This window comes from Oncorhynchus keta, chromosome 5 (genome assembly GCF_023373465.1).
Source record: "Oncorhynchus keta strain PuntledgeMale-10-30-2019 chromosome 5, Oket_V2, whole genome shotgun sequence".
In the NCBI taxonomy this organism is placed as follows: domain Eukaryota; kingdom Metazoa; phylum Chordata; class Actinopteri; order Salmoniformes; family Salmonidae; genus Oncorhynchus; species Oncorhynchus keta.
In genome coordinates this window covers 20,014,054-20,041,814 of record NC_068425.1, presented here as the reverse complement: position 1 = coordinate 20,041,814, position 27,761 = coordinate 20,014,054, and the positions used below count along the sequence as shown (strand labels likewise).

The following is a 27,761-nucleotide window of genomic DNA, read 5'->3' as shown; positions in this document are numbered from 1 at the left end:
CAACTAGCCTACCTGGTTAAATAAAGGTGAAATAAAAAATAAAATCAGGCCTTTATGGTAGAGTGGCCGGACGGAAGCCACTCCTCAGTAAAAGGCACATGACAGACTGCTTGGAGTTTGCCAAAGAGCACCTAAAGGACTCTGACCATGAGAAACAATATTCTCTGGTGTGATGAAACAAAGATTGAACTCTTTCCCCTGAATGCCAAGCGTCACGTCTGGAGGAAACCTGGCACCATCCCTACGGTGAAGCATGGTGGTGGCAGCATCATGCTGTGGGGATGTTTTTCAGCGGCAGGGACTGGGAGACTAGTCAGGATGGAGGGGAAGATGAAAAGAGCAAAGTACAGAGAGATCCTTGATGAAGTACTGAGTGCTCTGGAGCAGGTTCTTAGACTGAGGCGAAGGTTCACCTTCCAACTGGACGACTCGAAGCACACAGACAAGACAACGCAGGAGTGGTTCTGAATGTCCTTGAGTGGCCCTGCCAGAGCCCGGACTTGGACCCGATCGAACATCTCTGGAGAGACCTGAAAATAGCTGTGCAGCGACGCTCCCCATTCAACCTGACAGAGCTTGAGGATCTACAGAAACTCCCCAAATACAGGTGTGCCAAGCTAGTAGCGTCATACTCAAGAAGACACAAGGTTGAAATCGCTGCCAAAAGGTGCTTCAAAAATATCTGAGTAAAGGGTCTGAATACTTATGTAAACAGGGATTATAATTTTAATATTTTTCTTTAAACATGTTAAAATTCCTAAAAACTGTTTTTACCTTGTCATTATGGCGTATTGTGTGTCGAGGGGGAAAACAACTATTTAATCAATTTTAGAATATGGCTGTAATGTGGAAACATCAAGGGGGTCTGAATACTTTGAATGCACTGTAAATGCTGGAGGGAAAAATATTTCCATATAGCTAGATCAATTTATTTCACAAAAACATATGCCAACACTTTCAGTAGTGGAAGAGAGCTCAGTCTTCTCCATTTATTATGTTTCATATACATCAATCTCTTCAGCTGTAATACAAAAACAAAAATTCAAAATCTGACAAGTTTTACAAACAGGGCAGGATACCTTCAAATACATGTTGTGTTTTTATCCTTAGCAGTGTCATTACTGCTGGGAAATTAATACCAAATACTTTATTCATTTCAGCATAGCTTGACTGAAACTCAAACTGTTACAGTGTCCAGAAAGCTAGAAGGTCCAAAATCAAGCAAGTACTTCCCAATGAGATCTTTCACACCACCTCTAATAAAGTGATTGAAAGGGGAGACACACATAAGTGCACTGTGCAATCTGATACACTGAGTGCAACTCAGCTCAACATTTTTCAACGTTCAAACAGGCGTCAAATGTTTTTTTTTGTTTTGTTATGGGCATGGCCATGGAAGCGTAAGCTTTTCTTAATTTCTTCAACTGGCTAGATGGGGTATCAAAGAATCAAATAAAAAAGGAACAAGGAAACGTGAGATCTCCAAAGAAAGTATTTTCTTCAAGGTAACCTTTTTCAGAAATGCCTTTATTCAAACCCTCCATTTTAACCCCTTGTCAAATGTCCATGTGGCAGAGGTGGGCAGGCAGCAGCTCCACCTGACAGTTGTGTGGGAGCAGCGCTGCTGGTCTTACAGGGAGAGTCTTCCTTTGGGGGCTGCGTAGTGGGGCCAGAAGGAGGGAGAGGAGTGGAGGTCACAAAGCACAGGAGCCAGGTCCCAACATGGATTAATTGTTCAGAATTGATCCCCAATTCTCGCAGAGTGCATTTTTTTGTTGTTCAAATATGTGGTATATACTAAGAGGTCGAAGTCTGTAGTTTGTTGTTATGAGACCTATAGAATGTGGAAAAGGGGAACAGTTGAGAACCTTTAAAAATGTTTATGAATAGTTTAAACATACTGACATGAACAAAAAACAAACAACAATACAGTGATAGAAAAAATGGATGCCTTGGGGTCAGGAAGGAGATAGACCAACATGGCTGCTCTAATTCATTGGGAATGACTTAGTCAATGAAAATGGTGCTTCACGTCTACATCCTGAGGTACCTTCATGCAGTAAGGCATGGGGTCCAATTTAGTTATAATAATAATAATAATAATAATAATAATAATAATAGTTAAGCCGTGACATTATATTTATTATTTTAAGTCTATATAAATTCCTCTGACCATACGCTCTCTTTGTTTTAACCATAAAATAATCCTTAACAAAAGGATTAAAAACCATACAATATTCATCTTATTGTTTTAACCACAAAATTTAAAACATCCAAATAATAAATCAACCAGTAGTTAAGCTAAAATTGACCTACAAACCTGTGCACTATATTAAAATCATGCCCATTCATTACAAATGCATTATATTTAAATTAGCAGAAAGAAGGCCATGAGGAAGAGGAGCTTAATTTGATAAATATATAATAATAAAATATACAGTTTTACATATGTGGTCCCAAATGTTGTTTATACATCTCCCTCTCCAAGAATAACTAACTATAAATAAACATTAAACATTTCTAAGTAAAAGCTTCCCTGACACTTATCTTGCTGATGATTGATACAATTTGAAATGGTAAAATTACCAAAATAATAGAGAAAAAGCATATCCCTTCAAAACTTGATTTGTAAGTGTCAACATGGCTGCCATTTTGTGATTGTCACAGGAAGGCATCTTTGGAATTTGGCTACTATACTTGCAAATGTACATTTAAGCATGGTTTGTTTCACTGATAGAACACTTGTGTTTGTGTGTTTATTTCTTTAAATCTGACAATAATCACACAGAATTTCCACTGTTTATGAAACAGCAAGTTCCATGATTCACTACTAGAGACCCCAGCATCCAGCTCAGACTCCAGCTATAACGTCAGACTTATGACATCACAATCTGCAAGAAAGAGAGAATGAGTGGCATAAATCAAATGCATGCGGTACAGGTGAAAGAGACACAATGCAAGGTGATGCATGACATAGAGATGGAACAAACATTAATGAAGCTCTACTGAAAACTATTGCAGGGAGGATGTCTGAGCTGAAGTCAGCCCTGTAGGCGTTGGTAAGACTCTGCATCCCTCTACCAAGCAGCCCACAAACCACAGCCAGGTCTGTGGGGAAGACCACAGCCAAAGTCAGGCTACTACAACACAAACGGACATGCCCAGAGAGCGAATGAGGCTAACTAGCATGACACAGTTGCATGGTTTAATGAAAAATAAAATATTTTAAAAAGGGTGTTCTTGGGAAATTCTCAAAAGCAGATTCAAAGTCACATGGAGTGTCATGAACATTATATGACTGCCAAGCCATTACCCATGCCCTAACGTCAGATGAGACCATGGAAGCAGAGGAGCATGACGGAGGGAGTCTTTTCTAACAGGAGAATTAACGACAGGGCTTCTGAAGAGCTTTGGGTGTCATGAGAGCTCTAAACTTACCTGCTAGCTTTGAAACCTTTGAGCTTCTGTACAAAGAATGACTCGAGAACTTCGGCACACTGAAAGAAGGGGGAGTCGTTGGGGTTGTAGTAGCGGCAGTTGTCAAAGACTTTGGTCATGTCCGCCACAAACTCAGTGAGCTTGTTGTAATAACGTTTCTGTAATTTGTCTTCCATTGTGGAGAGGTCTGGGGATGAAACATAGAGAAGGGTGAGCAAAGGTAAATGTGTTGGTGAATTATTATATTTTCTAAACAATCAACATAAACACTAGCCAGTACAAATTGTGTCTACTTTCCAACACATTCAAGGTTAATGTTTTTTCTCCAAAACAGAAATAATAGCGACAGTCAATGACATTACAGTGATTTAGAGATCTGCCCTTGCCCTTACCCATCGGTTCCTTTATAACGCCATAATAATCAGGAGCATCGTTGGGATCTACTGGTTCAAGGAACGGCCACGCCATTTTGTGAGCCTGTTAACAGAACAATAGATGTTTCACTAGATTTACAACAGTGAGGTATACTGAAGTATGTTGAGAATGTAGTGCCCCAGATTTACAACAGTGAGGTATACTGAAGTATGTTGAGAATGTAGTGCCCCAGACCAGAACACTGGTCCTGCAATGCAACGTTGTTTCATTTAATCATTTCATTTATTCAAGACAGGGTACATGATGTGACTCCCAACTCTGGCCATATCCATATCAAATGCATTATCAGTAGAGACACTGAAGAGGAGACCACAGGCTTTCATACCTGTAAGGAGCGCAGGATTCTTCTTAAACCCTCTTGGTCCTTGTCGGTTAATGGTGTGAGGACCGTCATGGCGTCCTCCGTGGATTGACACTGCGGGCACACGTACTCGTCTATGTGGGTGGCCTCGCTCTGCAGAATGCCCACACAGCGCCCGTGGTACCAGTTCTGGCAACGGTCGCAGCCAATGTAAAACCTGGGAGAAAAGACATGAGAAGTACAGGTCAGGGATATTTGGACCTATAACATTCAGTTCACCCAAGCTATAACCTTATTAGTGTATTGTGTTATCATACTGTGTTTCATCATATGGCGTCCGGCAGATGCAGTACAGCTCCTCCCTGGTGCCCTCCGAGTCCTGTGAGTCCTGTCCCTGCTTGCAGCCATTACAGACGTAGTCGTCCATCTTCTTGGCCTCCTTCTCCGTGATGCCCACACACGCACCGTGGAACCAGTTGGAGCACAGGTCGCACCCAATGTAGAACCTGAAACCATGTGGACTTAAATTTGACGTCTTTGACACACATGCTACAGTTCAGTTACATGTTCAGTGTTTCAATGGGAACCCGATATGGTGCATCCGTATCTTACTTGGCCTCGTCATAGGGTGTTTTACAGACACAGTACAGCTTGACTTCCTTCTTGTGATCCTTTGAGGTAGTGGATATCATCATCTTCTTCTTCTTGGGCTTAGCGGAGGACGAGTCCCTCTCGTCGTCCCTCTTGCGTTTGTGGGTGGAGGAGAGCGAAGCCATGGTGGGGGAGAGGGATGAGACCACCTGGGCTGCGGCTGCAGCAGCGGCTGCCTGAGAGGCTGCAGCTTGGGCCTTCTCCTTCTCCTTCCTCAGCCTGCTGATGTCCCTCCTCAGCTCCTCCTGAGAGGGAGGACATAGAGGAAAGGAAGGGGAGCGAGAGAGAGAATGGTTAACAGTTGGTATCACAATGTAAGGAATTCCTAGGCAGTGGCCGCAACACATCCAATATCACACTTCTACACCCTACTGGAGCACTACAATACAGTGGCCTATGATGCAGAGGTGGCTTTGGCACTGACCTGAACCTCCAGCTGCAGCTCCTTGTCCAGTAGAGCCCTCTTCTTCAGGATCTCAGCCTTGAGCTGCTCTTTGTGCTTGAAGAGCAGAGCCGAGAGCTTGGTGGCATTCTGCTTGCTGCGTTTCTGCTCCACAGACTCCTCCTTCTTCCTCTTCTTAGCCGCCTGCTTCTCGTCCTTGTCGATCTTGTCCAGGATGAACTTCATAACCTGGTTGCAGACGATTATTCTGCTCAGCAGGGGTTAGAGGAAGGGAGGGCTTGTCAGACTCATCATGGAATCAGACAAAATTACAACTAACACAAAATAGTTGGCGATTGTTGGTAGGATTAAGCATAGTAAGGTTTTGGAACTGACAAATAGATAAAAAAAAGGTACTGTAATTCATATTAATGTCGTTATGTAAGGGTCATGTCTGTGAATAATTACAGCCATACCTCTGGTTCTCCTCCCGCTCTGCTGGAGTCATGGTCTTCCTCTGTTTCAGATTTTCTATCACAGCATTCTGCTTCATCACCACCTGTTTCTGGATGATGTCGCTGGGACTGGAGGCCTGCAGGCTCTGCTCCCTTTTGGCCTCCTGCTGCTTCTTCTTCTGCTGCTGCTCTCTGAGCTGCTGGATCCTCTGCAGGTGGTCCTGCACACTGGCTGTCTGGATGGTCACCACGTTCTGGATCTGGTGGGCCTGCATCTGGCCTCCTGCCTGCTGGATCTGGATAGGCAGCTGCAGCTTGATCTGCTGGGGCACCGCCCCACCCTGCTGGGCCTGGAGCTGGGCCGCCACGTGGGTCTGGATGGTGCCCAGCACCTGGACCTGCTGCTGCAGCCCCGGCACTGTGATCAGCTGGTGTTGGTGGTGGAGCTGCAGCTGCTGCTGGGGCCTGATCTGAGCCGTAACCTGGGGCTGGAGTTGAGCATGGGCCTGGATGGGCCTCACTGTGGCCTGGGTGATAGAGGGGGAGACCGAGAGTGTCTTCATATGGACCTGTTGTGGAGAGGTTGGGATCTGGGCTATCTGCTGGATGGGTAATGCAGTTCGGGACTGGAGGGGGATGTGTACTTGAGTCTGAGGGGGTTGAGTCTGATGTGTGGACACTGGAGGGGGGGCAGGAGCGAGGGCAGGAGGCTGGACAGGAGCGATAGGCTGTTGAGGGGGCTGGACTGGAGCGATAGCCTGTTGAGGGGGCTGGACAGGAGCGATAGCCTGTTGAGGGGGCTGGACAGGAGCGATAGCCTGTTGAGGGGGCTGGACAGGAGCGATAGCCTGTTGGAGGGGCTGGACAGGAGCGATAGCCTGTTGAGGGGGCTGGACAGGAGCGATAGCCTGTTGAGGGGGCTGGATAGGAGCGATAGCCTGTTGAGGGGGCTGGACAGGAGCGATAGCCTGTTGAGGGGGCTGGACAGGATCGATAGCCTGTTGAGGGGGCTGGACAGGAGCGATAGCCTGTTGAGGGGGCTGGACAGGAGCGATAGCCTGTTGAGGGGGCTGGACAGGAGCGATAGCCTGTTGAGGGGGCTGGACAGGAGCGATAGCCTGTTGAGGGGGCTGGACAGGAGCGATAGCCTGTTGAGGAGGCTGGACAGGAGCGATAGCCTGTTGAGGAGGCTGGACTGGTGGTGCCAGTGCTTGAGAGGTGGCGGGAGCCTGAACCGGAGGCTGAGACAGCGCTGCAACGGAGGAGAGAGAGGAGACAGCAGCACAGTATTAACACATCTACACAAACTAGAGACCAACAATCTAATTCACAACTCTGCAAAGCCTTGTGTACGATGCTTGTTGAAGTGGCCTGGCCTCATACCTGGCACTGAGGGTGTTGTTGTGGGGGCTGTGACGGGGGTGACAGCAGCACTGGCCGTGGTTGCGGGGGTGGGAGCTGATGCCCCTGGGGTGAAGAGGAAGCGCTGCACCTGGCCGTTGGGCATGGCAGCCTGCATGAGCTGCTGCCCAGGGCCTGGGATGACTGTCACCCCCTGGGGGATGACTTGCAGCTGGCCTGTGGTCTGTCCCTGTCCCTGGATTACTACTGTGAGACCCTGGTTCCCTCCCTGGAACACACAGACACACACAGTCAGACATAAAAACACACAGAGAATATATCCAACAGGAGTGTGAAAGTAGGTGTAAAAGAGAGTTCCTCACCTGTGTCCCCTGCGTTAGCTGGGTGAGCTGTGCCAGGGTGAGTTTGACCTGGCCCTGCTGTGGTCGGCCGCCTTGGGGGGTGGATGGTGATGGGGACTGCCCGGGGGCAGGGGTGACAGGATGGGGGGACGGGGCAGCACCCAGCATCCTCTGGCCTGCGCTGGTCTGCACAGGGCTGGCACTGGAGACTGCTGTGGAGACAGGTTGGCCCCGTATGATCTGAGTCACCACCTGCTGCTGGCCTAGAGGACAGACAGTGAGGCAGACAAACGGACACACAAGTAGCCTTAAATAAGAAAAGTGCATGGGACAGTCCCAAAACAAATCAGGTGACTTATCATGAATGAATTGACTAGAGGTCATACATAAAGTTAACATCGGAGGACTACCAATACAGTTCTAAATATAGTATCCATCCGAATAAAACAAATACGTATAAACATATCAAAACAAAGCCATGTCGCTGACTGTCTGTAATGTGCATGCTGAGGAGTGAGCAAAGCCATGCAGCCACGGGTTGGGAGGCGGCAGAGGAGAGACCTACTGGCTGGTAGAATACCTTGTTGCATCATCAAGGGGGTTCTGATGATGGTTTTGCCCATGGTGGTGCCCTGCTGCAGGGGCGATCGGATCACCGTCATGCCCGGACGGATCTGGGCTCCGGTGGCAATGACCTGGTCCAAAGAAACAAAACACAAATAAATGATACAGTACACACGATTACGCTAATTTCACTACACTCCAATTAAGATTATAACTCAAAGAACGAGCAGGGGAGAGCATAAGAGGTAAAAAGAAAGCAATAATATGTGTGAGAGAGAGGGCTAGATCTGTTTGGATGTCTATTCTCTACCGGTTGAGTGGTGGTTGAGGTGGAGGTGTTGGGTCTGATGTTGATGGTGGCGTTGCGGTTCTGGAATGAGGAGTAGGTCCGCTGGTTGCCTGGGGTACTGGATGGAATTATGCCCAGGACATTCTGCTGGACTTGCACCATACCTGTGACAAAGAGGGACTGTGTTAAGCAATATGAATTCACCACAAGTAGATAAACAGTAGGGTGTTGAACCTCAATAATGAGATTTACAACAAATCAAACGCCCTTGTTAAACGCTCATGGAACTAGGAATTCAGTTTGTCAAAGAAATACAGCCATCATTGGGAGAAATGTCACCTGCCCCTCTTGCAGATGACCTGGACAGAGTGTATGGATCAAGCAGAACAGGTCCTTTGTGTTGAGACTGTCTGGGACGCAGCCAAGATACCGTAAGGAAGCTTCCATTGGATCAATAATCTGACAGACAGGACTATTACTGAGCGAGACAGACAGGGCATCCCAGGGGTCCTCCTTCCTGGAATGTTCTGGTATAAATCAGTGGCATTTTCTACGTATTAGGCCAGCCAGCACACTCAAAGCCCCTCAAAGATTCCACTGGGGTGAGATGGTTCATGGTTTGGCTGAGTGGGGGTAGGCCTGCTGAGTGGGGGTAGGCCATGTCAATGCGGTGATGCCGGCTAAAACCATACAGACGGCAAGGTTATCCATACCTCCTTGTGTGGTTGGCATGTTGACCGTAACAATCTTGCTGTTGGCCGGGATGGGTAGCTTGGCGGTGATGACCTGGCCAGCCATGGTCACCGGGCTGGCAGAGATCTGGAACGTTTGTCCAGAGGTGGTGACCATGCTGTTGGCCACGGTGGCCCGTGAGCAAGTGGAGACTGCAAGACACACCCCACCTGCAGTCACACACCGTGTGCATGTGCAACCACAACAGCCAGGATGTATAGCAGTGGTGTCCACTAAGGGGTCCTTTCCCCCCAGCTTTGATTCAAACAAAGCCATTGCATAATGCTTTTTGGACTGATTAACTTATTATGAGTCTGAAACGTTTTTCTAGGAGTCAAAAGTTATTCTAAATGTTTTTAGAATTCTCTTTCCCAGCCCCACACTTGACTGGGTTTCAGATACAGGAAGTGGACACCACTGGCCATTAAGGCAATTCAACATACCGTAAATATCTATCAAAATAGGTCAAATGAAAAAATTGAATCCAAACCCTAAGGTTATCTGTTGTAACAATTTGACATCCACAAGTGAACCTCAATGGCCACCATTAAAAAGTGAATGGGGAATGAAAACACCTTCTGACCAAAAACATGGAAATATGAAAAATAATATTTCAACACTGTTACCAAGGATCACTATCAACTTAAAACACACCCCCACAATAGCCACTGCCATGATTTTGTATGATCAGTTAGTCATCGCCAAACTCACCTGGACTACCCTGGCCCTGCTTGACCCATGAAGCAAACGACTGATGGAAGTTCTTGTTCTGCTGGAATGTGACAGGTGTCCCCAGCTTAGTGGCCAGGACCAGTTTAGTCCCCGGGGTGACCTGGCTGGTCAGGGATGCCGGAGTGCCAGAGGCTGAGGTTGTAGGGGTGCTGGTGGGGGTGGAGGTGGTGGCACCAGGCTTCTGTTGCTCCAACCGTTTCTACAATGCAAAGGTTCAGATGCTAAATCTATGCTAAACCACATAGAAACACCAAACTCATTGTAAAGTGGAGACCGGAGTAAAAGAGTGAACATGTCTCATCTGAATAATACATCAAATTTGTAATTGAACATGGTTAAAAAGGACAATTATTCGGATCAAAACCAAACCAAACAGAGGCCCTTGAAATGCCCCAGCTCCCAGTGTTTAGTGTTTGTGCCCCCCCAGGTTTGGGTTGAGGGGGGGTGGATTGTAGGGAGGCTAGGTGTCACCATAGTGCAAGGTGGAAACTTGTCTGATCTTCCCACCTGCTGAGCAGCCAATCTCTGGTGCTTTAGCTGAGCCTCCAATTGGGCCTTGGCCTCCTCTGCTGTCTTCAGCGTTCTACTAACCTTAGCCTGGTCTGCAGCCTGGGCCTTCTCCCTCTCTACCCTGGGACCACAAGAGGACAAGTCAGTTAGTCATACTACATCCAATAACAACAGACCTGGGCAGGGTTACAACAAGACATCTTGAGGGAAGTAAAGGTTCAAAGGTCACATAATATCAAGCAGTACAGCAGCTTATTCTCTCCAGCCCCAGCAACAATGATAAGGACAGTCCACCTGCTCACCTTTCTGAAAAGGCTCTGATCTCCCAGATCTCCAGCTCCTCCTCGGCCACCCACGTCTCTAAGATGATGGGTCCAGTCTGCTTGGCCGGCTCAGGCTTCTTTGGCCTCAGAGCACTGGAGCGCAGGCCTTTCCTCTGGGGAGTGGGAGTTTCTACCCAGGAGGACAGAAAAAGGATGAGGTAAAGGGGAAAACGACATCTGTCAATTAATGTCACTCTTTCTATCGTGGGATAAACAACTTACTTAAACTCCATATTTTCACTTACATTGCAAAGGATTTGCCTACTCAGGTACTTGAGAGAGAACACTAGAAGAGGTGAGGAACAAGCTGAGCAAAGATTCATGAGACCACTATAGGATTGTGACAGCGTGATCCTAAGAGAATTTGGGATGCAGTTTCATCCTTTTACCTTTGGGAGCTTCGGTAACGCCAATTGGGCAGATGATCTTCCTGATGCAGTATTCAGACCGGATGCCGTGCGGCCCCACATCTCGCCGCTTGATGATCTCTGTTGTGGTGATCGCCGTCTCCGAGGATTCTGGGGAAAGCAGAAAGGAAATATGTTTGTTTGAAATGGTAACTCATCTTCAAATTGAGAGACAGGAAGGATGAGGGCAGAGAGAGGAGGGTAGGATTGCTGTGCTCTCACCTGTGCGGGTGGTTCCTACAGCAGGGGAGGGCTTGACAGCCATGTCATCCCACCTCAGGCAGGCCCAGAGCAGCCGCAGCATCAGACTGACCCCCGCCAGAGACTTCACAGTCTGGAGACGGTATCTGCATAGGAGACCCACGTCAGTGAGTGTTATCAGAACAACCTTTAACCAAACAGCTATATGGACAAATGTACATGGTTCCATGTTCTCAATGGTTTTAGCCAAAGCATTGTTGTCTTTCTTTGTTTTCATTTCAGTGCACGGCATATGAGATGGTCCACTGCGTCAATGGCAGCCTAATGGCTCAGGGTCAACTACGTGACTAACCTCCACGTGATTCCAAAGGTGGGTCTGGGGGAGGGATAGGGCCAGATGTCCAGAGCTGGTTTGGCGTTGTAGTTGAAGATAGGTACCTCTCTGATACCCCCTCTCCTCGCCAGCTTCTTCAGGTCATCATTAGGCAGTACAAAGATGCTCTTCTTGCTACTCTTGGTGACAAACTTGCGGTAGGAGGGGAGGGCCGTGCCAGAGCGGGTCTTCTTGGAACGGGAGAACTTTAGCAGCCGAACACGGTCTCTGGTGGAGTACTCCTTACTGACTGTCATGGAGGTGACTGAAGAGCCTGAGGGGCCAGATTTGGCATCTATCAACATTGCAGTGACAACAGTCTTGGTCTCCTCGGAGACAGTGGCCCCGAGGGTCGGGGAGCACACCCTGGTGACGGTGGTCTTGGTCATGGTGGTGAGGGTGGATACAGCACTGCTCTCTGCAGCAGGCGTCACTGCAGGCTTAGTGCTGCTGGAGACCTCGGCTATCTGCACCGTGCGAGACTCTGTTGACATGGTGGTAGTAGTGGTTGTGGTGACTTGGGTGATGGTCTTCAGCACTCCAGTACTGCTACTGCTGTTCACTGTGGTGTTGTTACTCAAGCTGGACTCCTCTGCAGTGGGGATAGGAAACGGGGTGATCTTATTGGATGCCGTCTGCCCAATCTCCATTGGCTCAGACTTGGTGCTGTTGCTTACCGTGGGAACACCAGTGGGCAGCCCTAACAGTGACGACGTGACGGAGTCTGCCACCCTGTCGCCATTATTCTCCAGTCTGGCAACCTTCTGAGGTGGCAGATAGTCAGGCTCGGACACCACAACCCTTCTCTCTACGTCCGCCGAGGCTGGGCTGGTGGCTAACACAGTGTTGTTGACCTTTAACCCGTCCTGAGAGAGAGTACCGTTCATAATGGATTTTACAGGTTCCCTCACTGGCAGTGTTTTGATCTCACCCTCTAACGTCTGGAGCATGACCTTGGTGTCCACTTTGTTGGCCAGGTTTAAGTGCATCTTTGAGTCTACAGGAGCCTTGGTGTCAACAGCGTCTTTCCCATTCACCTGCACTAAATGTGGTTTGCTTTCTATCTCCCTCTGTCCATTACCTTGCTCTGTCTCCTCATAACCATGCTTCCTACCGTTTTCTCCTGCTATCGTCACTTCTGCTCTGGGAGGTTTGGCCGCACCTAAAGCCGGTTCTAGAGATGTCAAATTGACTTTGTTGTTGAGGTCTATGCTTTTCTGGGAGCCTCCATTCAGCTCGGTTTGAGATAACGCATCCCCAACATGTCCCTGAACGCTGCTCTCATGGTTGGCCAACCCTGTGGTGTTGAGGTTGGGGCCTGTGGCTCCTGCTGCCTGGGGTTTACAGGTGGAGCCTAATCTGACGTCCAGATTATCTGTCTCTCCTGAGGGCTGGGATTTCACTGGCTGCTCCTGGTCAAAGTCAAGCCTTTTAACAATTGTGTCTTTAACTACTGAATCTGCTTGTCCCTCAGCTTTCAGACTTGTGCACGGTGTCACTGCTAACTTGTCTGCTGTAGAAGCCTTGATGGTGGTGGGAGTCCCTGTGTTAACTTTCTCCTTGGAGACTGTGTGTTTGGCCAGGGCTGACTGCTGTTTGAGGCGCTCTAGCCTCTGCTTCTCCTCCAGGGTGAACTGTTTCACTCTGCGCTCCAGCAGCCCGTCGAGCTTGGACGTCTTCACCTTCTTCTTGTAGGCCGTACGGAGCTGGAATCCCTCGCTGACGTTCACCACATCCCAGTTGAAGGGGCGGACAGGTGGCTTGGCCTCAGAGTCCTCCTGCTTAGGTTCTTCTTCCTCCCCGGGCTCCTCCTTTACAGCAGGGTCAGTCAGTGACGAGGGGCATTTGCTGTCCACTATACCTAAAAGCGAGAGAGAGAACTCCATGAATGATATTAGCCAAAAAATGCTAACTGTGAGACCTGAAAGACAGCTGCTAAGTACCAGGTTAATATAGAACACAGCCAATCATAGTAGGAATGGGGAAAATACCAAATGTCATCTCATAAAAATGTCTTATTCAGATAAACAGCAGGGGACCCTCTCTGTTTATTGATGAAAACTAATATCATTGTACCTTTTTCCTCACTGAGACAGGTGTCTGGTGGACTGGGGTCAACATCCATCTTGTCCTCAGTCTTCTCCTCCACCTGATCATCTTTCTTCTCCTCCACGTCTGTGATATTATTTTCTTCCTTCTCTTTCAGAGTCTGCCCCTCTCCTGGTAAAGTGCTCCCAGATGACTCCATGGTGGAGGTTTCCTCCTGGTCTTTTTCTTCAGTAATTGGAGTAGACTCCTCTTTTGCCTGGGTTTCCGAGCTCGTTGGTGCTTTGAGCAAACATTTTCGTTTGTTCGGGCAGGATGTTGCATTTTCTTTGCCAGTTTTAGCTGCTGTAGAGAGATTAAAATGAAAACACATGAAGTACCTAATTTATACTGAGGCATGCTGGAGCCAAATGTTCGGCTTGAGTGCCCTTGATCATCATCAGTGAGATAAGACAGAGATAATATGTGTACAGAGGAAACACTTACCTTCGAGTGCTTTGCGGTAGTTGACGTTGGTGTTCCCTGGTAGCCTGGGAACAAAGCGATGGACGTGAGTCTTACTGACCCAGCTCCAGCCCCCGTACCCAGTTACTCTGTACTCCTCCCCCTTCTGCTTCCACACCTTACACACAGAGAGAAAGAACCAGTTAGATAAAAGACCACACAAAAGAAGGGATGATTATGTTGTCAGACATCACGCAGTCATAAAAGCCCAAACAGGACTTGAGAGGAAAGTGAACCCAGATTTACCTGGTGTTTGATGGGGATGGTGTACTTCACCCAGGTGGCCTGCTGCATAGTCTCCTCGTCCTCCAGTTTTTTCTCTCTCTTTTTCCCCTTCTCTTTCTCCTCCCGCTCCATGGAGGTCATGCGATGGAGCCTGAAGGGAGGGGAGGGGGAAAAAAAATACATCAAAACAGCAAGGTGACTCTGGCTTGTTTAGTCAGGGCTCCATTATCTTCAACAATGAACCTCCTCTCACTCATGGGAAGAGTGTCAGCTACTCTGCATACACTGCCCACACCACTACAGACCTCTGCACTGAGGAGAGGTGAACAGAATGCTTCATAATCAGCAGAGCAGTGAAGCAATATAATTAATTCAGTTTAGCATTGTACACTTGTACATTAGACCGCAGAGAGCAGGATGAGTTGGGTCGATGTGCTATGACTCAAAACTCAATTCAGCAATGAATTAAGTCCTTTGATTCACAACTAATGTCTCTTACCTGGTGTGTCCAAGCGCATCTTTCCAGACAGGCAGCATGACCACTGGTTTGATGGCACACTCCATGATGGCCAGCGCCAAGGCAAACTCCCGAGCCTTACTGCACATCTGCACCGCTTTAATCCAGTTTGTCCTGGAAAATCCCAAACCCACAACCTCACTATACAGCAAAACACGATTTCACACATGACCTTATCAGTCAATAATATTCCATTTCTCCATTGTGTGAAACAGTTCTGAACCCCACTTTCCTATGCCAGAGTAAGTAGTCTGTTCTGGAGCGTACCTGTGAGAGGCCCAGTTTGGGTGCAGGAAGGGGGCGGGGACATTGGTCTCCAGCTGGATGATGGTGAGCCGCAGGGTGGAGATGGTCAGCACCTTGGATCCGTGGATGGAGCCGTTCCACTTGAAATCCCCGGCGGGGGTTAGGCTGAATTTATGGGAGAGGTGGCGGCGCTTGTCGTGGTCCTCACGATGCTGGTGCTTGTTGAGGCCCAGTGTGTTGGTGCTGAACTGGTTGTGGTAGACTCGGAACTTGCCCTCCTGGCCCAGCTTGAAGAAGTTGTTCAGGATGCCCTTCACCGTCAAGTCTTTCCTCACAGTACCCAGACGAGCCACTTCACTCTCAGAGCTGGCAGGAGATGTCTAATGGAGAGACACACGGGGATATATACACTGAGCTGAATAGAGACACAGCTAAGAAGAGAGACATCGTATCCATAGGGATTTGGCAATTGGGAGACTACCGGTAGTTCAATGAATTGTGTAACATTGTGTAATAAAGTGAGTCGATGTGGAACAGAGGACTGGATTTCAGTCTAGATGATTGAAAATATAACAGGACAATCCATTTAATCCTGCTACGGCTGCCTTCTCCTAATGTGAGAGACTAGGCTGTGGGTGAAATTCCACAGAAACGACAGAAGGTTAACAGTGTCTGGTTGGTGTCTCACCTCCTTGCTGTCCCTGGGCGTAGGGCTGCCATCTCCCTGGGTCTTTTGCTGGCTCAGCTTACTCTCCGGGTTACGCAGACGAGTCACTATGCGATTGTTAGTCCATCCAGACGCTGACCCCTCACCATTCCTAATCTCCTTGCCTTCAACTGCGAGCAACAGAACACATCATTAAGATCAGTGATGATGAATTAAAAGAGAGAAGACAATCATGAATAAAGGATTCATGATTAATTGGGCCAAAAACCAGCACAGCGGAGGCAATGTTCAATGATACAAATAGTATCTCTAATGTCACTTGGTAGTCAAGGCCCTTGAAAGTTGAATGAGTCAGGGCATGCATCAGTAACAGAGTGCCTCCAGAGGCCTGAGTGTATGGATGGTATGGCAACGTCGTACCCGTGTCGTCCTGGCTGGTGATGGAGGACTGAGAGGACCTGTCAGCGAGGTTTGGCTCTTCAGGCCTCCTGAGGACCCCAGGCGCTGAGACGTGGCTGCTGTTGCTGTTCTCGTCTCCAGGGTGTGGTGGTGGGGGAGTAGGCTGGCACTGGGCAGAGGGGTCCTCCTCTCCATGGGACTCGGAGTCTACAGGCTTATCCTCTGGGGAGGAGGAGAGGTTTGAACAGTGAGAAGCTGAGCAGCACAAACCCCTTAGGCTCCCTTTGAGCGAAAACATGCGTCAACACCAGCACCAGGCACTAGCTGTCTACACTGATAAAGTATTGCAAATGATGACGGCAATGCAGAGCAAACACGGATTAACTACTTAAAAAGTAAAACCTGTAATCCACAACAATTGTAAAAAACAGAATGCTTTTGACTTGATGCCTTCCCTGCCTCACCTTAATGATAAAATGCACAATTAGCATAACACCAGGGAAATGCTTAATCAGTGAGTCTGGCAAAGACTTTGCACTTCAGCAGTCCAGGCTGACAGATAAGGCTAAAAACACAGTGCAACACAACACAAGCAGTGCAAAACGCGGCTGCAGAACCAAATTAAGAAAGATATTGTGTATCTGAGCTGTGGGTTAAAATGGCCCTGCTGTATATACTGCGCTGAGGGAGCAGGTGGAAGGTTCAGGCAGGCAGCCAGCCTTTTGTTTCCCCTAAAGGAACAGAGGCCAATTTTCCCGATGAATTGGGGTGAGAATAAGAGGCTGGTTGTGACAGACTTAGCGTGGTGGGCGCTGCCTGCCAGGGATGCTGTTGCCGAAACGCCATTATCTGAGAACAAGTTCACAGTGTGTGGATCAGACAATGCACCGCATCAGGATCCGGATAACACAATGAATGCATTGAGAAAATAGAACATGTAAGCAATGAACACAGTGACTAGAATAACAACAGGCTACACGTACAGCCTCCTGAGCACTGTTCAGCCTTGCATGCTGAACACTACACAAGACAATGGAACACAAAATGGATGGCAAGAGCACAAGATCCTGCAAAAAGGCACATTGCATCTGTTGAAGGAAGACAATAACCAGGCAGATCTCGATCATATGAAGATGGATGAAAGACAAATTCTTGGAAAAGAAAACCACAGAAATAAAGGGATACAATAATGGGCTATTTAAACGTTACATAAGCAGATGTGAAAAGCAGAGTGCTTTAAGGAGTAAGAAAATACTTAAGACAAAATATGTTTATTCCTGATTTATCTCAGTAAGTCAGCAACACAGGTCAGTTTACAGAGTGATACTGAGGTGAGCAGTACTGTGGCAGAGTAGAGCCCCCTCTGTTACATTCATTACTCTGGACTGGGTGACTAAGTGAAGGCTGCCAAACAGAGTCCACTCGCTCTGTTAGTAATCTATGTATTGAATTAGTAGACAGTAGATAGAGAAAGGCATACTGTGTAACTGTGTTGCAGCCATTCAAGACACTCTCATCCTCAAAGGAAGCTATGACTTAGCTTTAATGGTCCAAGAGCACTCTTTAGTAGACTTTCTACCAAACAGCCAATAATCAAATCAACAAATGGTCACATTGAGGAGCAGCCAACCAGCATGAAGATCATCATCTAGCCAAGAAGCAGCAGCAGCAAAAAGCCTGTAGCAGTGACTCCAAAGCATAGGCAATACACAACTCACATAGAAGAGTAATTCCAGTCTTACCTTGTGAGCTTGCCTCCTCTTTAGACTCGGAGTCTTGAAGCTCTCTGTGGTCTGGTAGTTGAGAGCAGTGTGTGGGGGTCTCTTCCTCTATCTTGGTGGTGTCTGTAGTGGCCTTCTTTGCCTGCTCCGATTCTCGGCGTTCCTGCCTGCCCTGCACACGCTCCAGGATCTCATCTACACAAATAACAACACCCACACACCATGTTAGGTCTGTTTGACCGGAGACTATGTTTCAGCTTTATGTGTAAATCAGTAAGTCTACATGCTGTTTACTACATTATTATGTAAATCAGTAGGTCTACATGTTGTTTACTACATTATTATGTAAATCAGTAGGTCTACATGTTGTTTACTACATTATTATGTAAATCAGTAGGTCTACATGTTGTTTACTACATTATTATGTAAATCAGTAGGTCTACATGTTGTTTACTACATTATTATGTAAATCAGTAGGTCTACATGTTGTTTACTACATTATTATGTAAATCAGTAGGTCACATGTTGTTTACCACATTATTATGTAAATCAGTAGGTCTACATGTTGCAGACTCATCGCGCTCTAGCAACTCCTTGTGGCGGGCCGGTTGCCTGCAGGCAGACCTCGGTGGTCAGGTGAATAGTGTTTCCTCCGACACATTGGTGCGGCTGGCTTCCGGGTTAAGCGGCCGGGTGTTAAGAAGCACGGTTTGATGAGACATGTTTCGGAGAACGCATAACTCGACCTTTGCCCCCCAAGCCTGTTGGGGGAGTTGCAGCGATGAGACAAGATTGAAATTGGGGAGAAAAAAGGGGTAAAATACAACACCAAAAAATACAAGGAGATGTGTCAAGTAGCTAATTCCCAACCAGAAGAAGCTATGCTAGACAATAAGAAATGGAATGGAGTTGTTTGGCTCACTAGCCCTAGCCTGTTTGTTGAAATGATGCCTTTTTATTACAGGATGGCACATATATAATGGAGTCAAACCATAATTACTTTCCAAAATTGCTCTCCTACACATTTTGAAACATAAATTGCAATTGGAAAGTAACAGGCCCTATGTATAATGCTTGTAACAGTGTCAAGATCATCCTGTCACTAGGTTAACCCCTTCCATCCTAGTTCTCATAGAAGCAGTCACTCACCTTCAGAGAACAACCACACAAACATATCAATCTTGCAGATTGCTAATACACCTTCTAGCACTACTTGAAACTGTGTGAAGAATGAGTGGAAACGGATTGTGACCGGTAATAATAACCAAGTCACAACACGTATGATCACCAGCACAGTTAAACACCAATATAGTTAGCCATTGGCAGCTAAAACAAAGAACAACTCATTAGAACCCATGTCAGTGAGTCACTCCTGATTTGCTGTCTCTACTATTGTTCCCTGAAACACAACAGTGGGTCAACACTCCGAAGATGACTGAGGTTTTCATAGGGAGAGATAAAGGAGTTACGATAGAGGGAGGATGAAGCAGTGGGCTTCTGAAGAGGATAAAATACCAGCAAGGCCAGTTCATCACTACAGATGGTACAGGTGGAACGAGACAGGAGAGAAAAGACTCTGCATTGACTTTAAACAAAATCCACCTTGTCTTTGGAATATCTGTCAAAGAAAGTCCTCATTGTCTAACAATTGAGGAGACTGATGCCAAAACAGTACAACTAGACCCAAGCAAGCTTACCATATAAAACTTGGTTTGTGTAAACTATGAGATCTAGTGGTCAGGAAATGCAGAAACAAAGGAAGGCTCTACAACAAACAAGGAGGAGTAGAGTAGCCACACAGAGAAACCGACACTGGTTTAAAACAAACTTTCTCCCTTCGATGGAAATAAGAAAAACGCTGTTTGCATGATAAGTAAAAAGGCTGAGAAAGAAAGGGGAATAGCAACATATACGATGTTTGATGCTTATTTAATATCACATACACTGGACAGGTGCAGTGAAATGTGTTGTTTTACAGGGTCAGCCATAGTAGTACAGCACCCCTGGAGCAAATGAGAGTTAAGTGCCTTGCTCAAGAGCGCAGACAGATTTTTCACCTTATCATCTCAGGTATTTGAACCAGCAACCGTTCAGTTACTGACCCAGCGCTCTAACCACTAGGCTACCTGCGGCCATCTGACAGTTCTAATAGATCAACCATCCTAATCATACTTCAGCACGAGGGAGAATGTACTCTCCTCACCAGAGATGTATTGGAATGTAAATCTCACAGGACCTACACAACATGTAGCCTTGGGGTCGTCATTGACATTTCTATATCAACAATGCATAGAAGCCATGGACCAGCTAAAAATGCTTCAGTGTGACAGACAGTGATTCAGAGCGCCCAGCAGGTGGCTGTCTAGCCTTACCGTTGGCTGCCGTGAGGAAGGTCTTGTTGTTGCCGCGGGCCTTGTTGGTGAGGTCCTCAGTGATGTCCATGTGAGTGTGCACCTCCTCTCTCATCTCCTCGAGGACGGCACACAGGTCGTTTTCCCAGTACTCCTTGTCTAGACACTCTATCAGCTCTCCCAGCTGGACCTTTGTGCTGTAGTACCAGATCTTCTTCTTATCATGCTCCCCGTCTTCCTCACTGGAATAACAGGTCAACAACCATTAGAGTTGTGACAAATAAGATGGAATATAATTGACAATCAGTTTGTTTATAAAACAGGTTCAATGACCTTAATGAATAGATCATGAGATGGCATCATTGTATGGCATATCATGCTGCATGAGGCATCGTTAACCCGGAGAGAAAGATATCTTAACTTCGAAGGAAAATAAACACTGAATGCAAATGGGCAATAAGCTTAAATTCCATTTGAGCGCATGTTGTTTTTCAGCACCCTTACTCCTTTTTGTTTGCCTCTCGCAAGAGAGACCAATTGCAAGCAATTGCGAAGATATGTTAAAATGGAGGAGGCAACATGATGAAGAAGTAGATACTCCAGCAGCAGTTCAGTAAACTCTCAGGGGGGCTATGGCATCACAGCACAGGAGTGTCACCCTAACTAAGGGCACAATTAATAAATCACTGCACCCTCGCCTCGCTGGCTGATGTCTCAAACCGCCACTAATGATCCCTCCCACAGCTTGTCAGATAGATCCCACTCTTCAGATTGAGTCATCGTTGAAATCAGCTACATTTTTCACACGCAGTAAATGTTTAATCCAGGCTGCTTCTACATGAATATGGGTGATTACCAACAACATCGAGCTACTAAAATTCAAGTAAAAAAATATATGTTCCAAGTTGAAATCAGCCCTCTCAGGCCATCTGTGTGTACATAGTGTTCAGCAACAAAATGTGTATTATTCTATCCACAAGACATGACTGATGTTATACCAAGCAATTCAGCACTGGAAAAAACATCTAAGTAATTCTGAAGGCAATCGATTAACTTGTTTTCAAGAACCTCAAGGACATATATCCACTCTCTGACTACATCACAAAATACAATGTATCACTCAGGTGAGATCACTCAGTATGGTATTGAGATGGTGCATAATATTGATGAAGTCACAACAAGGGAAGTGGGGTGGAGGCCAGTAATTACTTACACAATTATCCTTCGGTTTAGGAACCAGTATTGCCTCCGGTGGCGGTCGTAGCCGATGGGCTCCTGGCGGATGTAGGGTTTGCTCTTCTGCATCTCTGTCACACAGTCTGTGACCCCGGGCACCTTGTGTGCCACGCAGATCTCACACTGCCATTCGTCCTCCGGCACCTCTACCAGCGGCGGCTTCACACACTCCAGGTGGTAGACAGCAGAGCAGGTCTCACAGCACAACAGGTCCCCCAACCTGTGGCACACCCTGCAGTGGTCATCATACTGCACCACCCCCTCTGACATCAACTCCTCGCGGGCGATATTGGTGGTGAGGAACTGATCCACCAAGAACTGCAGCACCTTGATCTTACTGTCCAGAGGGCCATAGGGGTAGTCCTCCACCTCCTGGTAGGGCAGGACATGGTGGTACTCCTGGTCGCTCTCGCAGTAGGCATGGACCACTTCGGGCCACGTCATACCATCAATGAAGTAGAGGGTGGAGTTGACGCTGTCCTTGAGGTCAGCAGGACCGAACGTGGTGTTGGAGGTGTCCTCCTCACGCAGGATGGCCTTCAGTAGGGCTGTGTGGGTCTCTGCCATCAGTGTGCACTGCTCCTGGCCTACCAGCGCAGCACAGAAGTCCTCAAAGCGGAAGGGAGAGAGCCGCAGAACTGTGCTGAAGTTGCGCAGGACCTCGTAGATGGAGGACACGTTGAGCAGTTCCTCGCTGGGCACCATGAGATCCTCAGAGGTTCTGGGCAGCTCCAGAGGAGGGATCTCCTTTTCCTCAAAGATGGGCGAGCGAGGGCAGTGCACCCGCATCCTCTTCCGCCCTGCCAGACAGAGAGAGAGAGCAGTGAATGCCATAATCCATGTAATTTAAAGACTAAAACTGAAATTGCATTCTGTAAATCATACATAAAACCCAGACAAAGCAGAATTACATTGTCTCAAGGGCTTACATCATACATTAATGAAAATTCAAAGAAACAAGTTGAAGACAGAATTTACACAAGCGAACAAATGTTAGCCATGGCCACAGAAATATGTTTGATTCTTTATATTGGTGACAGGTCTGCTTTAAAACAAATCAAGTCTTGGACTTGGCGAAACACTACACCAACTCAAAGTTGGCAAGGGTATTAAACCCAGGAACCAAGAAAATTGAGAGGGGTTATATTATTGCAATTGAGAAAGTCAAGAACAACAATTTAACATAATGGACATTCCCTTTAATGTAAAAAAAAAATGACTTCTTAAAATGGGTCTAATCCAAACACTGTGATAATGTTTTGCAACAGCAACATAACCATTACTTTTCTGCTATTCTACAGATATGTTTTGGATCTTTCTTACATTGTTTGTCAGTATCTTTCAAATGATACTTTCCACAAATAATAATGAACTTTAATATAATCTAAATAGTTACTTATATCTATTGTGTAAGAAAATCTGCATCAAAAGTGTGTTGAAACAAAAATAACTTTTGCATTTAATTTCCAAAGTTTAGAACATATTATGGATATTAAATAGTATAGATATTAATTTAACATTGAAATTAATAATCCTATTATGTATTTTGGGGAATGTAAAACATTATTGTGCTGCATGACTGAAACTTCTTCCTCACATAGTTACAACTGGTGAAATTGTGAGCGCTTATTTTCAAAACAATGGGCCACATGGTACCCTGTCCTGTCATTAGCTCGAGCTGATGTGGATTACTAGCAAGCCAGCTGGGTCCTCCTGGACAAGAGCACAAGCCCATGACATTGCTAACTAGCTAGCTTGAAGAACTCATCTGCTTCTCAGCTGTAAAAATAAACCTATGCTGGATATAAGAAGCTAATGATAAGTAAGAGTGTGTTAAAGAAAACCCCCAAGTTAATTAAGTCTCATTAATTTATAGACACATTTGCCAAAGTATTTAACTAGCTAGACATGCTAAGTAGCTATTCCCCTGCAAGGAAATTATGCATCATCAAGGGTTGTTTTATAATTCGAAACACTCTAGTTATTAGTGTATGTTACCTACTCTGGAATGTTAATAAGGTTGTTCGTCATTTTAATTGTTTTCTAAATGATAAATCTGCATTCACAGCTGTTTAGCAGGTTTAGGCATTCGCTTGTTAGCCTAGCTTGCTAACGTTAGATAAGGTATGTTATAACTACCTAGCTCTTGCAATAGCCAAGTCAGATCCAAAACTAGCAAACACAATTATAATATCTTGCACAATACTGTTAGTTAAAGATGTTTCAGAATTCAAACATGTGCAATTCGGCTCTCGTGCACTGCCTAGATCGCTAAATGCAAAGCTTTCATTCCATCATCAACAATTTTGAACTCAAACTAGGCCTGTTTTTATACACAGGCAGTGCATTCTCCATTTTGAACAATACAGCTTCCTGCACTATAAGAACTAATGCCAATGAAAATAAGCCCAGACAAATTATAATTAGTTACAATGTCATTGTTTTCAAACATTCTCTAAGCAGCTTGAGCAATATTGCGTTTTTACCCGGAGTGCTGCCATGAGTGCTCTGACTCCGAAAGCTGCTTTCAGTACAGTAGCTGGCATCATCATCATCCTCCTCGAGTATTTCCTCAAGCGGGTCTGACTCCTCGTTGAGGGCCTCTTCTTCCTCGTCTGTTATCGTCTCTTCCTCTATCAACTCGTCCTCCTCAGATCTCAAACTCACAGCATCATCATCTTCCTCACTTTCATGATCATCATAAACCACAGATCTAGCGATTGACCGTCTGCCCCTAGTACCTCTGCCACCACAACCTCTGCCTCTTCCCCTACCGCGAGATGATCCCACTTTCCTCCTGCCCCTAGACGAAGAGTTATTTCCCCTCTTGGGACTCTCAAAATCGACCTCGGCACTACCTCTCCCCTTTGCCCTCAACTCCCTCCTGGGTCTCAAGCCACGCTCCGGCTCGGATGAAGGCTCCTGCATCCGCAGGGTTTTGGGCGGCCTGCCTCTTTTCCCCCTCATTATATATAAAAGCTATTATTTTCAATTTCAATTTCTGCGTTTATTTAGCCTTCACAGAAACAAGAAAAACGGGTACCGCCAGAAAGCTTGATTTGCGTAGATTCCAAAGAAGTAGTCCCGTAAAGCCCCGGTCTCGGTTTACGTGAGAAAGCTCAAAACGAATGGCTGGCGTCCCGCTTCTGATCGGTCGCAGCCGCCATTTTTCTTCCTCTCCGACTACTGAAAACAGACCGAAGGCCCAGTGCTGATGTCACGTGGTGACTGTTCTTCCAGTACAGTAGACCTGAACAGGCACAGGGATTTGTATATACATTCATTCAGTCATTGCACTCTGAACTGAAGGTTGCAAAATAAAAAGACCGAAATTATGTTTTGTCAAGTAGGCTACAAAAGTGTATTATGAATATCTATAAATGGGAAAAGGATATGATACCTAGCTTGTTTCTATCTTGCTTTTCATTTTTTAAAACTAACATTTGTTGCTATTTTCTCATTTTTCTCAAGTTATAATGTTAAATTATTATTTTGCAAATTTAAGCATACCCCTTCATGATTTTACTCCTAGAGTCATAGAGGTGAAGTCATTTTAAAAAAGTATTCTGCCAAGGGTATGCATTGGATGAATACAAAAGATCTGATAATGCGTTTTTTTAATGTTTAATTTGAAAGGGGAGATGATCAATCTTATCTTCCACCACAATTACTGAAATCACATCATCAGAAGAGGTTATAATCTGTATCGGTGCGTGCTATACGGGATCATTGGGACGTCGCCAAACACCATTGACGTTGGTTAGGGATAAGTAAGGGCTAAGGTTAGGGTAATTCATCCTTTGTGATTAAGGTTAGGGTTTAGGGTAGGAATGTCCCGAAGGTCCCGGATAGCACTGGCCAATCTGTATATTTCATACTGTATATCACAATATTACTTGTTGGTGTTGCAATGTATCCAATCATAGACTTATCTCCATCACAACATGACTATGTATGATAGATAACCTTATCGTATTAACCAATGATGTACAGTACCAGTCAGCAGTTTGGACACACCTACTCATTCAAGGGCTTTTCTTTATTTTACTATTTTCTACATTGTAGAATAATAGTGAAGACATCAAAACTATGAAATAACACATATGGAATCATGTTGTAAGCAAAAAAGTGTTAAACAAATCAGCCACCTTGATGACAGCTTTGCACACACTTGGCATTCTCTCAACCAGCTTCATGAGGTAGTCACCTGGAATGCATTTCAATTAACAGGTGTGCCTTGTTAAAAGTTTATTTATGGAATTTCTTTCCTTCTTAATGTGTTTGAGCCAATCAGTTGTGTTGTGACAAGGTATACAGAAGATAGCCCTATTTGATAAAAGACCAAGTCCAAATAAACAAAGAGAAATGACAGTCCATCATTACTTGAAGACGTGAAGGTCAGTCAATGCGGAAAATGTCAAGAACTTTGAAAGTTTCTTCAAATGCAGTCGCAAAAACCATCAAGGGCTATGATGAAACTGCCTCTCATGAGGACCGCCACAGGAAAGGAAGACCCAGAGTTACCTCTGCTGCAGAGCCCAAATAAATGCTTCACAGAGTTCAAGTAACAGACACATCTCAACATCAACTGTTCAGAGGAGACTACGTGAATCAGGCCTTCATTGTCGAATTGTTGCAAAGAAACCACTACTGAAGGACACCAATAATAATAAGAAACTAGCTTGGACCAAGAAACACAAGCATTGGACATTAGACTGGTGGAAATGTGTACTTTTGTCTGATCAGTCCAAATGTGAGCTTTTTGGTTCTAACCGCTGTGTCTTTGTGAGATTCAGAATATGTGAACGGATGATCTCCGTATGTGTGGTTCCCACCGTGAAGCATTGAATAGGGGGGGGTGATGGTGTGGGGGTGCTTTGCTGGTGACACTGCCTGTGATTTATTTAGCATTCAAGGCACACTTAACCAGAATATCTGGCCTCCACAATAACCCGACCTCAACCCAATTGAGGTGGTTTGGGATGAGTTGGACTGCAGGGAAAAGCAGCCAACAAGTGCTCAGCATATGTGGAAGCTTCAAGACTGTTGGAAAAGCATTCCTCATGAAGTTGGTTGAGAGAACGCCAAGATTGTGCAAAGGTGTCATCAAGGAGGCAAAGGGTGGCTACTTTGAAGAATCTCAAATAAGAAATATATTTAGATTTGTTTAATACATTTTTTGGTTGTGTTATTTCATAGTTTTGATGTGTTCACACTTGAATTAGTAGGTGTGTCCACTTTTGACTGGTACTGTATATAACAATATAGATCATACCACCATGTATATACATCATTAATCATAAAGTTACTGTCTGTATGTGTTACAATGTCTCCAAAAGTAGACATTTCCTCATCGTCACGTTACGGCTGATGTTAAAATAGTCGCCTTAACCACTCGGCCACGACAACCTCATACAATTTTGTAAAAAAGTTACAATCAAGTAAATTCCAAATGATTAAGCAGAAACTTTCGACAAAAACCTCATGATGTAGGTTACACACATTCTGATGAATTTATTATCAGGTTGTCGTGGCCGAGTGGTTAAGGCGATGGACTAGAAATCCATTGGGATCTTCCCGCGCAGGTTCGAATCCTGCCGACAACGGTCAATGCTTTTGTAGGTTTTTGCGAAAAGCCATATCGTCCACTCTTGTGGTCTGATCATAATTGTGTACAAATGCAGTTCGTTCATACAGAAAAATGCAGCATTTACTAATTCATCTCGAATGATTCTCGCAACGGACATGTAAGGACGCAAAAACGACACCCCATTATCGTGGTGATGCACTTTTACAACATTTATTTTAACGTTATTTTTTAAAAGAGTCTTTGAAAACATTGATATATGCATACTTTTATATCTAATAAATTGAAAACGGGTAAAATATTAACATTATTATAGCGCCTTGCAATGGTCGAACCGAATGGTGGCATGAGGAAAACGAATTAATTTCAGATGATATAGTTGCCAGGAGGTGGCGATAATGCATTATGTATACCAGCATAAACATTTCTGTCAGCAGGCAGGGATTGCAGTCATACAAGGATGATTATCTTTACCACAGACCTTTTAGTTGCGTCTGTGTTTAATGTAATGTAGTGGGTACAACAGATTCGTTTTCATATTGGAAACTATGTGTACCCATTAAAGACATTGTATAACAAACATGTTTTGGCATGCTTGATCTGATAGTCTGGATTGTAGTATTGAGACATTTTAACAGTGTCATGGTGGTAGTGTAAAAGTACACCATTGAGATATCTGTCTGATAAGTAACAGGGTGACTGGAGTACAAAGAATCCAATGCTTGCATTTCACAGACTATTTGCATGAGGTTGGTAAGCGGGTGAA

General features: G+C 45.6%; 1 protein-coding gene and 1 non-coding gene across 8 annotated transcripts; one reads left to right on the top strand and one right to left on the bottom strand.

Annotated features, from left to right (window-relative positions):
* Window positions 1-955: 955 nt before the first annotated feature.
* LOC118384192 (nucleosome-remodeling factor subunit BPTF-like) lies at window positions 956-24,628 on the bottom strand. Of its 7 annotated transcripts, XM_052519027.1 has the most exons (31): window positions 23,895-24,628; window positions 21,386-22,208; window positions 20,194-20,414; window positions 17,843-18,016; window positions 16,122-16,322; window positions 15,723-15,871; window positions 15,056-15,414; window positions 14,771-14,902; window positions 14,293-14,422; window positions 14,029-14,164; window positions 13,573-13,887; window positions 11,476-13,357; window positions 11,145-11,269; window positions 10,905-11,033; window positions 10,495-10,645; window positions 10,190-10,313; window positions 9,662-9,881; window positions 8,932-9,102; window positions 8,240-8,382; window positions 7,931-8,060; window positions 7,387-7,628; window positions 7,046-7,292; window positions 6,541-6,914; window positions 5,684-6,510; window positions 5,250-5,475; window positions 4,787-5,070; window positions 4,492-4,680; window positions 4,199-4,391; window positions 3,831-3,915; window positions 3,439-3,625; window positions 956-1,834 (listed from the first exon to the last, which is right to left on the bottom strand). In XM_052519027.1, exons 1-31 carry the CDS (start codon window positions 24,373-24,375, stop codon window positions 1,798-1,800), a joined length of 9,087 nt encoding a protein of 3,028 aa, XP_052374987.1. In that variant the 5' UTR covers window positions 24,376-24,628; the 3' UTR covers window positions 956-1,797. The 7 variants fall into 7 exon arrangements, with proteins under 7 accessions (XP_052374987.1, XP_052374986.1, XP_052374984.1 ...); XM_052519026.1 differs by having other exon boundaries at window positions 956-2,891; window positions 5,684-6,914; XM_052519024.1 differs by having other exon boundaries at window positions 5,684-6,914.
* A 2,304-nt stretch (window positions 24,629-26,932) lies between these two features.
* On the top strand, window positions 26,933-27,014 carry trnas-aga (transfer RNA serine (anticodon AGA)). Its single transcript has one exon. It is a non-coding gene; the product is annotated as a tRNA-Ser (tRNA).
* The last annotated feature ends 747 nt before the right edge of the window (window positions 27,015-27,761 follow it).